We start from the raw sequence: 15,982 nt of genomic DNA, 5'->3' as shown, positions 1-15,982 counted from the left end.
ATGTAAAGGAGTAGGGTCAACAGTCTTACCTCCTAAATTTTCATCAGAGAAAGCAGTGGAAGAAACCCATATATTAGTTCAAGCATCACCATTATATCAACAACTTGTTAATCATTACCATCAAATCATCAACTGAGGTAAAGGAATAGAATTACAACTGTACTGTTAAAGTATACATTATGAATTAATAAAAAGACAAACTTCAGTTTAAACTTCAAATTGCAGTGCGTATTTCAAGAGCTCAACTTTTTAACTTTAAAATCCTTTATAATCAAGCTTCATTGAAAAAAATATTAGAAATGCATCAGCAAGCACATAAAGTAAGACTAAAATTTAATTTCTTACAGTTAAGAACAAAGACAAATGAAGAAAAGTGAAGGACCAAGGCAAAGCCGTTGGTGCTGAAGGGATTAGATAAAGAACCCTGTCCTGCTTTAAGTGTGCTGTGCAACGCACACAACTAGGGGCTCCCTTTTGAATGGAGAAATCCACAGCATGCTACACCAGGTAATTTACATCATTCACACTACATAAACAGCTATACTAACCATTTCAACACTGTATAAAGAAAAAGCTCTACATGCTCTCATTATTGCACCACCAACCCACAGTAGCTTAAAATAAACCTCAACAGGTTCAAAAAAGAACTAGAGTTAATAAAAGTCAATTGGGAAAGTCTTTTTCACTTGCTAACAGATGACAACAACTGGTACAATACGTAGGCACTAATTCTCTAACCACATACACACAACACCACAGACTTATCATTTTAAAGTAGAGCAACTATTATATTTTTATAAAAACACTACAATATCTTTCAAAATAAGAAATTCAAAATAAGAAAAAGAGAAATTAAGTCCCAAATACAAAAAACATGAATAAAAAAACTAACCCTTAAATTATCCTGGTGACAAGCAGGATGGTAATTCAACCCATCAACTTGTACAGCATTTCGATACCTCCATTCTTCTGTCTCCTGATGGAAGAAGCAGTGGAACTTATCGTGACATGTGGGACACACCTCGAGAGAATAACTGCTACCCTCTGGAACGCAGCCACTGGTTACAGGTACACTTGGTACTTCCTCCTCCGACTCCATCATTTCCTCAGCAATTTCGTTCTCAAACATACTCGGCACTAGCAAAAAAAAAATTGTTTAATGTACTGTATAGTATAATCGCATATCATGCGACTTTTGAAGCCCTAATTTTGAAGCTAATTTCAAGGGGGTCGCATCTTACAAGAGATATAAAATTCCGGTACGTAATAATCACATATTAGTATCGTATGATAAAATGCAAACATAATGGATATGCATCTTTTCCATGGATCTTTTAAAAAGCTATGCTTTACTTCACTATATAAAATAATATTATCTGTATTTTCATATTACTATTTGTTTGTATTATAAAATACAAACAACAATCAATGTTTTGGTTTTGGTTTGGAAATCAGCTGAGGGCAATTGCGAGGTAAGATTGTTTTGGTATACTGAACTCAAATCAGAGCGACTTTCTTGTGTTCTTTCATACCCAATAGTTTTGATAAAAACACGTTTCTCTCAAATTTTGTTTACGGTCGAGTTTGATTGTATTATACCGAAGTTTGCAGAAGTTTCATCCACATTGCCAATGCAAGATAATAGTCATCAGTAATTCAATCAAATTCTTTCTCAACTTCACAGCCCCCCTTTAAAACTTAGATTAAATTTAGCAGTATATGCCCTTGCCGATCTTTTATCCATAGCGAGTAAGGATAGTGTAATGTAAAAGTATATCAGTCCTATTCTCCTTAACGTCATTTGTAACAAAACTATGGTAATTTTTTACTACCGTACAATGTTTGAAATACAAGCAAAAAGGCTGTTGTTGTGGGATTGGTTGTTCATAGCAAATCAGCTGTTCTTGGCTGTATGTGTTTTCAAAACAAATCCATCATTACTAACTATACTTTTGGCATTCTCTTTTACTTTTTTAAACTTAACTAGAAGACAGGATAGATTAAGAGATGGAGGAAAAGGGGTTAGCCTAACTAAAAAAGGATTAGATAAAGAGGAGAAGAGGTTAGTCTATTGTTATTTGGTCTTGTAAATTTAACTCGCATGATATGTGAGATATGTGATAAAATCATTTTATAAGGGTGAAAATTTGGGGGTCACATGATATGCGAGATCACTTATTACGCGAGTATATACAGTAAGTCCGATAATATTTTGTAATACAGTACATTGTATCAGAATTGGCAAACTAGAAAAATAAAGGGAGAAGGTTAACCCTCTTACGCCGAATGGACGTATTAAACGTTGAGTCACAATGTCTCACGTATGCCTCTCACGTATGCCGAATGGACATCATACGTCGACTCAAAAAAGTTTTTTAAATTCGCGGAAAAATACTTATAGGCCTACCAGCCGAAAACTTTTGAATCACTCGCCTTGGGGGATGCTGGGAGTTCACGGAACAAGGCGTTGTTTTGTTTACAATCGCTATGCAGGCGCGCAAGCGCAAATTTCTTTCTTGTCGCACTAAAAAGTATCAGTGACACATCTCAAAAATTATTTTGTCACTTTGACATAATTTTTGCACCATTTTTAAATTATCCTTTACATGAAGTATTATATATGAAAATGTGCGCAATTTCATATAAAATACAACAAAAAATATTCATGATTGTAGCTTTTATCAGTTTGAAATATTTTCATATAAATAACGCTAAGTGCAAAAATTTCAACCTTCTTCGGTCAACTTTGGACTCTACCGAAATGGTCGAGAAACGCAATTGTAAGCTAAAACTCTTATATTATGTAATATTCATCAATCATTTGCCTTCATTTTGCAACAAATTGGAAGTCTACTAGCACAATATTTTGATTTTATGGTGAATTTATGAAAAAACTTTTTTCCTTACATTCACACGGTAACTCTTCCGATAAATTTTCGTGCGATTGTCCTAATGTTTGCACCAGTTTTAAATTTGCTGTTACATAAAGTTTTATATAGGAAATGTGCGCAATTTCATGCACAATACAACTAGAAACAACCCATGGTTGTAGCTTTTATCAGTTTTGAAATATTTTCATATAAATAACGTTAAGTGCAAAAATTTCAACTTTCGGTCACTTTGACTCTAAACGAAATGGTCGAAAAAACGCAATTGTAAGCTAAAACTCTTATATTCTAGTAACATTCAATTATACTCATGATTTTATCAGTTTGAAAAATGTGTTTTCATATAAATAACGATAAGTGCCAAAATTTCAACCTTCGGTCAACTTTGACTCTACCGAAATGGTCGAGAAACGCAATTGTAAGCTAAAACTCTTATATTATAGTAATATTCAATCATTTGCCTTCATTTTGCAACAAATGAAGTCTCTAGCACAATATTTTGATTTATGGTGAATTTATGAAAAAACTTTTTCCTTACATTCACGCGGTAACTCTTCCAATAAATTTTTCGTGCGATTGTCCTAATGTTTGCACCATTTTAAATTTGCTGTTACATAAAGTTTTATATATTGAAATGTGTGCAATTTCATGCACAATGCAACTAAAAACAACCCATGGTTGTAGCTTTTATCATTTTGAAATATTTTCATATAAATAACGTTAAGTGCAAAAATTTCAACTTTCGGTCAACTTTGACTCTACCGAAATGGTCGAAAAATGCAATTGTAAGCTAAAACTCTTATATTCTAGTAACATTCAATTGTTTACCTTCATTTTGCAACAACTTGGAAGTCTCTAGCACAATATTTCGATTTATGGTGAATTTATGAAAAAAAAAAAAAAAAATTTCCTTACGTCCGCGCGGTAACTCTTCCGAAAAAATCAGAATTTTTTAGTGCGATTGTCGAAATGTTTGCACCATTTAAAATTAGCTGTTACATAAAGTTTTATATATGAAAATGTGCGCAATTTCATGTAGAATACAACTAAAAATGATTGAAGGTTGTAGCTTCTCTCTTTTTTCGAAATATTTGCATATACAAATCACGATAAATAAAAAAAAACCACGTTCTGTCAAATTTGACTCTACCGAAATAGTTGAAAAACGCAATTGTAAGCTAAAACTCTTACGGCCTAGTAATATTTAGTCATTATCTTCATTTTGAAACAAATTTGAAGTCTCTAGAACAATATTGTGATTTATGGTGAATTTTTAAAAAATATATTTAACTTCCCTCCGCGCGCCAATTCGCGGCCGCAAGTCTCCGAAATGCGTACATCGCATTATCCTAATATTTGCTCCTTTTCATATTAGCCGTTTTATAGAGTTTCATATGTCAAAATGTGCGCAAATTTATGAAGAATACAATAAAAAATAATTGAAGGTTGTAGCTTTTTCCATCTCCAAAATATGTGCATATAAAAAAATATATATATAAAAATTTCGACATTCGGTCAAATTTAACTTGTCCGAAATGGTCGAAATCTGCAATTTTAATCTAAACTTCTTACAGTATTGTAATATTCAATCATTTGTCTTCATTTTGAAACAAATTGGAAGTCTCTAGAACAATATTTAGATTTACGGTGAATTTTTGAAAATAACATTTTTTTACGTCCGCACGTTACGAATTCGTACATCATTTTGTGATAATATTTTTCCGGGGTTGCTTTTATGGTTTAACAATGTGTTATATATCAAAATGATTGCAATTTAGTGTACAATACAACGAATAAAAAAGTAACTCATTAGCTTTGACCGTTTTTTGCACAGCGTGATTTGAATACAATTATGTATTAATTTTTTTTTTTGCTACCATATATCGCATTATTTACATATGATAATGATATTATTTTTCATTTCTGATGGTTGCATACTAAACTTCAGTCAATGTCAAAAAAATGAGCCAATAATGAACTCTTAATCTTCAAAACTAAGCGTGCTGTGATTTTTTGAAAAAATTATTTTTTCCGCTTCCACGCTCACTCCAAACCGGCATCGGCATACGGGAGAGGTTTTCATTTTTAGGGCTTCGGCGTAAGAGGGTTAAGAAGTGAGGTTGAGCCTTGCAGAAAATGACAAATTGAAATTCCTCACAGGTACAAAATTAACTAAAAACGAGGGAATTCAATCCGAGTTAGTTAACCCTTAAACGCCGAGCCGGTATTTCCGAAAGTGTCTCCCGTATGCTGGCGGCATTCGCGAGTGAGCGCCGAAGCAGAAAAAATTTTTTTTCAAAAAATCACAGCACACTTAATTTTCAAGATTAACAGTTCATTTTTGACTCCTTTTTTTGTCATTGCCTGAAGTTTAGTATGCAACCATCAGAAATGAAAAAATTATCATTATCATATACTATAAATATTGGAATATATGACCGCGAAAAAAAATTTCATATATAATTGTATACAAATCGCGCTGTGAGCAAAACAGTTAAAGCTAATGAGTTAATTATTTTTTTATTGTATTGTACACTAAATTGCAATGATTTTGGTATATAACAAATTGTAGAACGATCAAAGCAACACAGATAAAATATTATCACAATATGATGCATGAATTCGTAAGGTGAGGACATAAAAAAAAAGCAGTTTTCAAAAATTCACCATAAATCAAAATATTGTGCTAGAGACTTCCCGTTTGTTGCAAAATGAAGGTAATTGATTGAATATTACTAGAATGTTAGTGTTGTACCTTACAATTACAGTTTTTGACCATTTCGGTTGAGTTAAAGTTGACCGAAGGTTGATATTTTGGCACTTATCATTATTTATATGAAAATATTTCAAAACTGATAAAAGTTACAACCATGGGTGGTTTTTTGTTGTATTCTACATGAAATTTTGCACATTTTCATATATAAAACTTTACGTAACGGCTAATTCAAAATGGTGCAAACATTACGACAATCGGACGAAAGAATTTATGATTTTTTTGGAAGAGTTACCGCGCGGAAGTAAGGAAAAAGTTTTTTTCATAAATTCACCATAAATCAATATATTGTGCTAGACTTCCAGTTTGTTGCAAAATGAAGGTAAATGATTGAATATTACAATAATATAAGAGTATTAGCTTACAATTGCATTTTTCGACCATTTCGATAGAGTCAAAGTTAACCGAAGGTTGAAATTTTGGCACATCGTTATTTATATGAAAATATTTCAAAACTAATAAAAGCTACAACCATGGGTTGTTTTTTGTTGTATTCTACATGAAATTGCGCACATTTTTATATATAATACTCTATGTAACGGCTAATATAAAATGGTGCAAAAATTATGTCAGTCACAAAATAATTTCCGAGATGTGTCGCTGATGTTTTTTAGTGAGAAGAAAGAAATTCACGCTTGCGCGCCTGGGTAACGATTGTAAACAAAACAACAGCTTGATCCGTGAGCTCCCAGCATCCCCCAAGGCGTGTGATTCAAAAGTTTTCGCCTAGTAGGCCTATAACTATTTTTCCGCAAATTTTTAAAAAAACTTCTTTTCGTCGACGTACCATACGTCGGTTCAGCACCCGACAGACAATTTTCGTCGACGTTTAATACGTCCAATCGGCATTAAAGGGTTAATGAAGAATTGTATTGAAACCAGCTAGCTTGCCAACAGATTTAAGCTATTTCCAGTGGTTTTAGGATCTCAAACCCAATGGATAAAATGGCTTGCCCTCAACACAGTTTATTTCACTTTCAGAAATTCACAAAATTTTACCTCAATGAAAGGTGCCACTTAAAAACATTACAGGAAATAATAAATACCTCTTTCTTCAAGATCTTCTATTTCTTCATACTGCAACCAATCATCAATGGAGAAATAGAATTTACGAGTATTGGCTTTCTTTGTAGACTCTTGCTGTTTCTTGTTTTTTCTAAAATGCCAATCAAGATGATGGGAGTACTGCACTGTCTGTTCCGGTGGATATCTTAGGCCACAAGATGAACACTGCATTCCTCTATAAACTGATTCTATAACCCATTTCCGACGTCTATAAAAAAAAATGAGACATTAAAAGTCAAAGAGACCTCTTCAGAAAAGTAAATTTTTTACAACTTTAAGAATGCTCATTCTAATAACATGCAATTTAAATTAATCAGCAACTTTAAAATAAATCCTGTACAACAATAATTTATAAATGTATCTAGGATTGCAAAACAAAGAAAAAAGGTAAAATTGTAAATACCATTTCAATTGGTCCATTCACCCAGGGCTTCTACTTTTTTTGGCAATCACCATTTTTATGCAATTTGATAGCCATTTATCAAACATAAAACATATCTTTATTTGATAATTTATAAGTGAATTTGAATGCTACAAATATTATTCATTTAACCCTGAAACTCCCTTCAGGCATAACAGCTTTGAGGAAAGGAGTAATACTTACTTTCGCAAGTTCTCAGAGCGAAATACCATTGCAATAGGTATATTTTCATCCGCTTCTCTTTCTTTTTCTTCCTCTTCCTCTTCTTTCTTCTTCTTTTCTTCTTTGTCCTTGTTATTTGAGTCATTACCAATCATCCCCAACCGTTTCAAATTAGCCAGAAGAGACTCTAATGGTATAGCTGATACTGGGGGAGGGGGAGGTTTGTTGACACTGGGAGGTAATTCAGTGGTAGTGTATGAACCATAACTTGCTTGAGGCACCAATGGTCCAGGAATAGGTGGTGGTGGTTGATTGATAAAATGATATAATGGTGGCACAGGTGGCGGACCTTGAAGAGGCACTGAAGGATTTGCTTGAGGTTGAGGAGTCGGTTGCTCAAGAGACACTGGTGGATTTTGTACGAGTCCTTGTGAGGTAGGAACCTGTACATCTTGGGGTGGTGGTGGGATGGGTCCTGGAACAGGACCAGGCACTGTAGTTGGTGGATGCAGTCCTGTGAAAACTGAGCCTGGGTGACTAGGAGAGCCTTTGTGTGACGGGTCTTTTAGTGTGGGTGGCTGAGGAGGACCATGTATTACTGGTCTTTGTATAGGTGGCCCTCTTGGAGCTGACCCTGGTGGCATTGGTCCCTGAGGTACTGGACCCTGAGGTCGAATATTAGGTATTGAACCTGGAGAACCCTGATGAGGTCTATCAAATGGTTGTGGCAGTTGCCCAGAGGGCAGCATGGGTGGAACACTCACAGTTGGATCTGGAACTCTTGGTGCACTTAGTACATCTCCCTCCATACCTCTGATGGCTACTTGCCCAGGGATAATACCATGAGGTAAATTACCAAAACTAAGAAAACGTCTAAAGCCTCGGACACAAATACTGATAGGCAACCCTCCAAATTCAACAGGAAATTTCTGGTTGTTAATTGTGACAGCTTTAAGTGCATCAACAAACTTAATAACAAACGCTCTCCCATCAATACTAAATCTTTGAGGTCTTGCATCTAAAAACAGTGTGACAAACTTAGTAGCTTGAATTACTAGCTGTATCATCCCAGCAACAAACTCAATATTCCTGATTGGTCCTATATTAACATTTGGAGGTTTACCTTCTAAGGCTATGGTATGAGCGTTACCATCAAAATGAACTGTGACAGGTTCACCCCCTATGAGACAATGATAGCCAATGTCATCCAATAATATTTCTTGTGAAGGAGGACCCAATCTTACACGATGTTTCTTTCCAATATATGTGAATTCTTTATAGTCCTCTCCAATCCGAAGATTCATTCGATACTGTCCTCCATCAAAAACCACAGTAACTTGTCCTTCACCAAATGTAAGAATACGAGGGTCATCCCATTCCATGAACACTACAGCTGTTTGACCATATGTACGCACTTCACGTTTCACTCCATCAATCTCAATCTTCCTCGTAACATTGTCTCTATCAACTGTCTGTAAGTACTCATCCGAAAGAAATGGGAGTTCTGGCTCTCCAGTCCATTCATCCTCCATTATTTCCCCTTGACCCCAACCACGACCACCTTTCATGTGTCCCCTCCCTCTTCTACCTCTTCCTCTTCCGCCTCTTCCCCAGCCTTCTTCATTTTCAAGAATTGGTCCTCCTCTGCCATTACCACCACCTCTTCCTCCCATCATGACCCCTCTTGGGCCCATAGGCATGTCACCTCTCACAAAACCTCCTCTGCCTCCTCGTCCAAGATTATCGCTATTTGGGTGACCTCGACCAACACCACCAGGACCTCCTTGTCCACCTGTACTTGGTCTATGCCCACTCTGAGGACCACCAGGTCTAGTAGGCGGTAATACAGGGTGCCCACCTGGAGGTCCATTAGAATGACTGCTTGGGGGAGGCCCAACTGGGTGTGCAGGGTGTGGTGGCAAACCACTGGGGTGTCCATTAGCAGACCCTGTTATAGGACTACCTTGGGGTCCACCACTAGTAATAGGAACTCCAGTGCTACCTGGAGGTGGTCTACCAGGTCCACTGGAAGGAACATTTGATTGAACAAATGGATCACTTGGTTCATCAGCTCCTGGTACATTCTCCGAACCTATCAAAAAAAAAATTTTGTTATTAACAAAATATAACACCCTACAGTGAACCAAAGCCTGTAGGAGTTCATAAATCATCTTTAAATTGGTATAAGGTATAAACTACGTCAGCAAAGAACTACCAATTCTAAAAAACTTATATGAATACTCTAGTGAAGGAAAACTCACTACATTTTGATACAAGAATTAAATTGAAGATGTGAACTGCAGTACCGCATTAAGATAATGTTACATGACAAACATATGTTGTAATAAAGCTAATTTCAATATATTAAGTTATTAGGGAATTAGATCAAAATCATAAAAACAGATTATACAAGAATCACTAAAGAATGCCTGGATACAATTTCATAAAGGAAAATGTACAGAGCCAAAAAACTATTTTCTATCCAATCCAACTGCCAAGTTACTTGAATTTCAATTTAAAATCTTCATAAATCATCCTTAATCTATTTGAATGAATCATACATTTCTGTATATGCAGTGCCTTTTGAATCCAAAAAGACAATGTTCACACTAGAACACTTTACATCTTATACTTTATATAATTTAACATTTATTAGACATACCCAGATTCTAAAGAAATTTGGTTGGTTACAATTTTGCACTTAAGTTTATTAAATGGATTATTGAAGCCTTTACCGATTCAGAAATGCTCAACTTACTTTATTTTACCTTACTGTTTCAATTCATATTATTCTGAGAGCAAGATAATGGGGCTATACATACATACATTTAAACTGTTCTTCCTATTTAGTCATCCAACTAGTCTAACAATACCATGTCACATAAAATACAAATATCATATCTGGTGGCATACAAGACGCATGGCATATCTGACTTACTCCCATTTCAGCAGGATATATTTAGGAAAAATTTTTTAAGCGTTCAGGTTTACCATCCTTTACCCAAAATTCAAAAAACCAAAAAGCACAAAAAACTGGAATCTTTTTTTGGGGAGGGTAAAGTGTCATCCATAAAGTTCATCTGGCCCACCAACAGCTGAATTAAGTAACCTTAAGTATTTGTGTCATATTGCAAGATTTGTTAAGTATGCTACTAAAATTTGCTTGAGAACTGTTGGCCCCAGTTCCACTGTTTCCCTAACAGTATCAATTTTCAAAAGTTATGATAATTTAAATAAAACACTTGTTTTACTTACTAGAGTAATACCTCAGGTTACGAACCGATTAGTATACAAATTTTTTAACTTACGAAGTGATGCCCTCATCCTAGAATCCGAATTTTGCTCGGAATATGAATGTGCGAATTTCCCTCATGGGCTGCCTGCATTGTTTACACGAGATGAGCATGGGATCTGCGAACGCATTTTTCTTAGCCAAAACTTAACGAGGTTCACGTGACTTCCTCCCACGCATCCCTTTTCCCCCATAACTCTTTCACTCTCTTGGTGGCAGTAAGATTGAACGCATTTGCCCGTAATACGCTCTCAAATGTGCATAGTGACTTGCGCACGTGTTGTGTTTCCGTGATAGTGCTTATATGTTAATATTACTCAAATACTAAAGACAATGGCTCCCAAGATGACGAAGGCAAGCAGCAAGAAGGAAAGCACGAGAAAGAGGGAGATGATTACAGTCGAAATGAAGAAAAAAATTATCCAAATGCACGATAAAGGCGAGCACGGGAAAGACATTGCAGCATTCTACAAGCGGTCGCAATCTACAATCTGCACTATTTTGAAGAAAAAGGAAGAAATTAAAGCCAATAAAGTATAGAAAGGTGTCACAGTATTGACGAAACAACGGCCCCGTATTCTCGACGACGTAGAAAATTTGCTTATGGTTTGGATAAACGAGAAGCAGCTGGCAGGAGATTCCGTAAGTGAGAGCATCATTTGCAAAAAGGCTCGTATACAGTGGACCCCCCGTATTCGCGTTCTCCGGATTCGCGGACTCACACATTCGCGGATTTCTCTCGGGAAAGTTTCCCTACATTATTCGCGGAAAATTCGCGCATTCGCGTATTTTTCTATGAGAAATATCCACAAATTCCTGGTTTTTGTTATCAATTTCATCATAAAATGCACTTTTTGTGATAAAACTATTAAAAAAACCAAGTATGAAAATTTTTAGTGGTTTTTCTTAAGTTTTAACTAACAAAATAGGCTGTTTTTAGCATTTTTATAGGGGTTCCAAACATTCGCGAATTCTACCTATTCGCTGGGGGGTCTGGTACGCATCCCCCGCGAATACGGGGGGACCACTGTATATTCTATATGAAATTGCGCAGCTACACAAATTCCACTCCGATAAGTGAGCAAAGAGCTTATAAGATACCCAAAACCTTCTTACCTGATCTGGAATCCTTCATAAAATTCATAAAATTACATAAAATTACAATTGCCTACATATACCCAATGGTGGCAAGGAGATTTCTGACAAGAACTACAACATTCACACACACCTGGTGGAAAGCAGATGAACTAAAGATGTCTTCCAGTAAGCAATTATTACTAAGGAGTCGGGCTACATAACACTGACCATCTGGGGTAAAATGGACCTTCAGCAGTGTGTTAGGAATAACTTTAGTCTATGGGAGGCCTCACCTTCCCATAACAGAAATGGGAGAGTGATTTTTTTAGCCTTTTTTTAGGTGTCTTACCTGCCATTAGATACGGAATTTGTATCAACAAAATTGACTCAATAGCCTCATCAAAACAATTTATTAAAATGATCTTTATCCCTTACCAGGCATTTGCGGTTGAGGTGTTCTCATAAGGTGTCTATCACGATCCCGAGCTTGTTGGATCTTGTCTTGTTCCATCAATGTAACAACTGTAGTAAGCATTTGATTGTACTGAGCCATGTTGATCTCCCCTCGCTTCCTTTGATCCTCTGCTTGATTCAGTATTACCTTTTTTTTCAAGTGGGAATAACAATTGAATTTACAGAAATAAGTTCAAACTTACAGTAATAAGCTCAAATTTACAGTAATAAGCTCAAATTTACAGTAATAATGTTTATAGTTACATCAGTGTACCATACTGTAAACTTACTCCTGGCAACCCAACATTCAATGATATACATCACTGTACATATTTAGAAATTAATACATACATGAAATAGAAAATCATGAAAAAACATTAAGGGCAATAACTTAAATACTCAGAAAAGAAGAAAATAATCTGATAAAATATCCCACTCTTCATACCGAAAATTAAAAAAAAAACTGGATGTGAATACTTTACCTATCAACTAAAAAATCACCATATCTTAGCTAACCTTATAATTCTCTCTTGCAGTTTCCACCCTCCTTGGGTACTCCAAATCTTCTACTTCTTCATCATAGAGTTGACGTCTCCCTTCTGCAAGCATTCATTATTTTTAGTTTTTGAAAGTGTACCACTACCATCACCATATTTATCAATACCCACACCAGTGCATGATATTCTATAAAATTTCTTTAAGCACACAATAAAACAAATAATATAATATTGTATAATGACCTCATTCTTTACGTGTAAGAAAAAATTTCTTTATCAGTTACTTTCAACTGTTTTGAAAGGGGCCTAAGCTTGAATCTCCTGTATAGTTAATCTATCCCCATAACCACACAGGTTAATTACTGATAAAATAATGCATACTGTAATCCATTCACCAACAAAATGTAGCAACAACTTAATTATGATTCAGATATACATTTCATGATTTACTTGAATGTTACATAACATCTGATAAATATATGTTTACATACTTAATGACTAACATGGACTTCTAAAAATCATCTAAATTATAAATTTCAAAAAAGTTAATTTAGGTTCACACACATTTCTCCTTTGTTATGCCGTAAAATTTCAAATAAGAAATAACTACCCATAACAAAGCCTATTTGCTAATAAAGTAGCATCTCAACTTAATCAAGACACTTTGGAGGTCTAGACTTTCTGGTAAGTTACAAAGTGTTCTATGTAACAGAGTCCCTCTATCATAGCCTACACTTGAAAACTTCCCGGATATCTTACAATAACTCAGTATTCCTAAACTAAAATAGCCTGTTATTTATACTTGACATTTAAGAGATGTAGTGTACTTATTTTTTACTTATGAAAGGTTTTATAAATCTGAGTTGTTTGCATAGCTAACCTATGCCTTATCGCAATAAAAATATTAATAATATATGTAAACAAAAAGATATATCAAGAACAGTGTGAAAAGTAAAATCAGAAGCCAAGAGAGATGGATTTCTTTTCTCAATAACTCAGTGGCACAAGTAATGCAGTACATTATATTATGATACTAACCAACAGATGGTCGTTTCTTCTCAGTCTTGAAAGGAAAATTTATATCTCTTATTCGTAGTGGGAAACCATGCTGCTGGGCCTCACTTAATTCCATCTCTTCAGCTTCAAGAGAAATACTTCTTTCAGACTCTGGAAAAATTAATACTGAGATACCACATTTAAACCAAAAAAAAAAAATTGTAAAAATCTATGGGCAACCTTACAGTACAACTAAGGTAATGTTAAGTAGTACTCCAGTCTACTATAACTGGTAAACCCCATTCTATGTTCTGTGTTTTAGATAAAGGACTATAAGCCTGTACACGTATCTGAAGGTGGAACTGGGAGAAAACCCCAAAGCTACACTAAGTATGTAATAGTTATAGAGGCAGAACAACAAGACTCAAGAAAGGAAGTACTGATGGCACTAACCCCAATGAGGGCAGTGCAGATGTAATTGCAGGACTCTGCAAGGCAAACTGTAAGTGGTGTCACTCTGAGGGATACCAAACATGTAATATCTCCATAATCATACGAGTCCAATCCTTTACCAGTCTGTTATCTTGTAATCAAAGACTCATGCAAGTTCAATCTACGTAAATGGTTCGTGCAAAAAAAGTGCCGATTTAAAATAACTTCTTTAAAAAATTAAATCCATGATAACATGTCTCAAAAAGATTCATATATGAAGCTTAAAATATAAAATAGCAATTACCTTCAATCATGAACAAGAAATTCTTCACCAAATGCCTGAATTTCTTGAATGTTAAGTGCTTCTATAAAACTGAAAGAATAAAATTACAAAAGATATCACCTGGCCTCCAGCTAAAGTCATTCAACAAAACACAATAAAGCATCTTTCAATGATTACCCGATATACTAGCTTGCCGCATGTACTCTTTAAACTCTGGATTCTTCTCTCTGAATTTCTCCCATGAAGCTGCATGTGGACTATTAAAACTTGGTTTTCTCATTCGATTTTCTGCATTTCGTGCAGGTGTATTCATGGAATCTGGAGGACCCATGTCTCCTTTCAGATCTTGATTATCTGGAGAGTTTATACAAGCCAATGGGTCTCTTGGATCTCTACTGTTAACATCTCTGCTGCCTGATGTTCGTTCATCTTGGTCTTTTCCACCAAAAGTTGGAGGTACAACAGGAGGAATGTTGGGCGGTGGAATCTGCATAGGTCGTGGAAGTATCTGACGATAGTCAACATCTTGGTTGCTGAATAGTCTGAAAAGCATCAAGAAATTATAACTTCCGAAATCCATACTTATAATACATCATATCCCTGAACCATCCTTAGAATCACCAGTCTTTACAGCATAATGTACAGTGTAAGCTTCATTTCACTGTGCTGTTGATAGAAATCAAATATATCTAACTTCTATATCACCTAACAAAATATTTGTCATTCTCAATTTTGTATTTACAAATACATTACTAATTATTTGACCATTCTGTGAATACAAAAGCCCTGGATGTTACACAGTAAAATAAAGACAATACAAAAGCCCTGGATGTTACACAGTAAAATAAAGACATCAGTTACTAATGCATGCAGATCCTAAAGTCCCTAGCAGCAATCATAGTCCACATCCGTGCATCCATTGTGGTGAGCATTAAAATCGTCCATCCGCAAGTGCTATTACCTGGCACTTTTTTCTGTTTCAGTGTCGTTTCTTTAAATCTTTCATATTTTGCCTAATTTGCTAGCGCAAACAGATGACTAGCATATATCCCTCCAATTCAGAAACAAATGGATACTAATACCAATTTAAGGGTGTAGAAATAAAAACTGATTTTCTCTGATTTGACGTAATTCTATGAATTTTTGTATGTATGATTTTTTTTTTTTTTTTTTTTACAAGAACTACTACTACTACTACTAGAGCTCATATGCTTCAATTCTAGTTCTAGTTTGCAGCGACTTCTGCATTCCCAATACATACTTTTGGGAAGTTCCAATATAGGCACATCTTGCAAATTATTGAGAGGCTAGTAGTTTCCTTTATGTTTTGCCTTATTGTTATAATAATTAAGGTTGTCTTGTTTAATTTTTCAAATGAGTAAGGAACCTGTCAAGCCTTCTACTATCTGGCTTGCCTCCTTAATCAAAATCCTTACTCATTTTACATTTAATTTTCTGAATGCAAAAGCTATATCTGATGTCCTTTTTTTGACTCCTTCCTTCCATACCATATAATTGCTGTCCTTTCCTTGTCCTTCCTTCTATAACAAAGTTGAAAATCTGTGTCTCATGCTAACTTTTACACCATGCCAGACACACTCTAACCTGCATATTTTACCACATTTCACTTCCATCATAAACAT

The 15,982-nt window shown here is 35.2% G+C and overlaps 1 protein-coding gene across 6 annotated transcripts in view; it reads right to left on the bottom strand.

The window, feature by feature from the left end:
* Window positions 1-15,982, bottom strand: part of LOC135215495 (pre-mRNA cleavage complex 2 protein Pcf11-like) — a 120,094-nt gene that overhangs the window by 38,474 nt on the left and 65,638 nt on the right. For 5 of the 6 annotated variants that reach the window (XM_064250263.1, XM_064250266.1, XM_064250264.1 and 2 more), the window contains 7 exons: window positions 14,517-14,881; window positions 13,667-13,795; window positions 12,648-12,730; window positions 12,114-12,279; window positions 7,331-9,401; window positions 6,708-6,934; window positions 893-1,137 (listed from right to left, as the gene is read on the bottom strand). In XM_064250263.1, coding sequence (XP_064106333.1) covers window positions 893-1,137; window positions 6,708-6,934; window positions 7,331-9,401; window positions 12,114-12,279; window positions 12,648-12,730; window positions 13,667-13,795; window positions 14,517-14,881 — 3,286 coding nt within the window. The remainder of the gene's footprint in view (window positions 1-892; window positions 1,138-6,707; window positions 6,935-7,330; window positions 9,402-12,113; window positions 12,280-12,647; window positions 12,731-13,666; window positions 13,796-14,516; window positions 14,882-15,982) is intronic. The other variant, XM_064250265.1, reaches the window with a different exon arrangement.

This window comes from Macrobrachium nipponense, chromosome 5 (assembly GCF_015104395.2).
Source record: "Macrobrachium nipponense isolate FS-2020 chromosome 5, ASM1510439v2, whole genome shotgun sequence".
Lineage (NCBI taxonomy): Eukaryota > Metazoa > Arthropoda > Malacostraca > Decapoda > Palaemonidae > Macrobrachium > Macrobrachium nipponense.
Note: the sequence above shows the minus strand (reverse complement) of the source record. Positions and strands in the feature narration are given on the sequence as shown.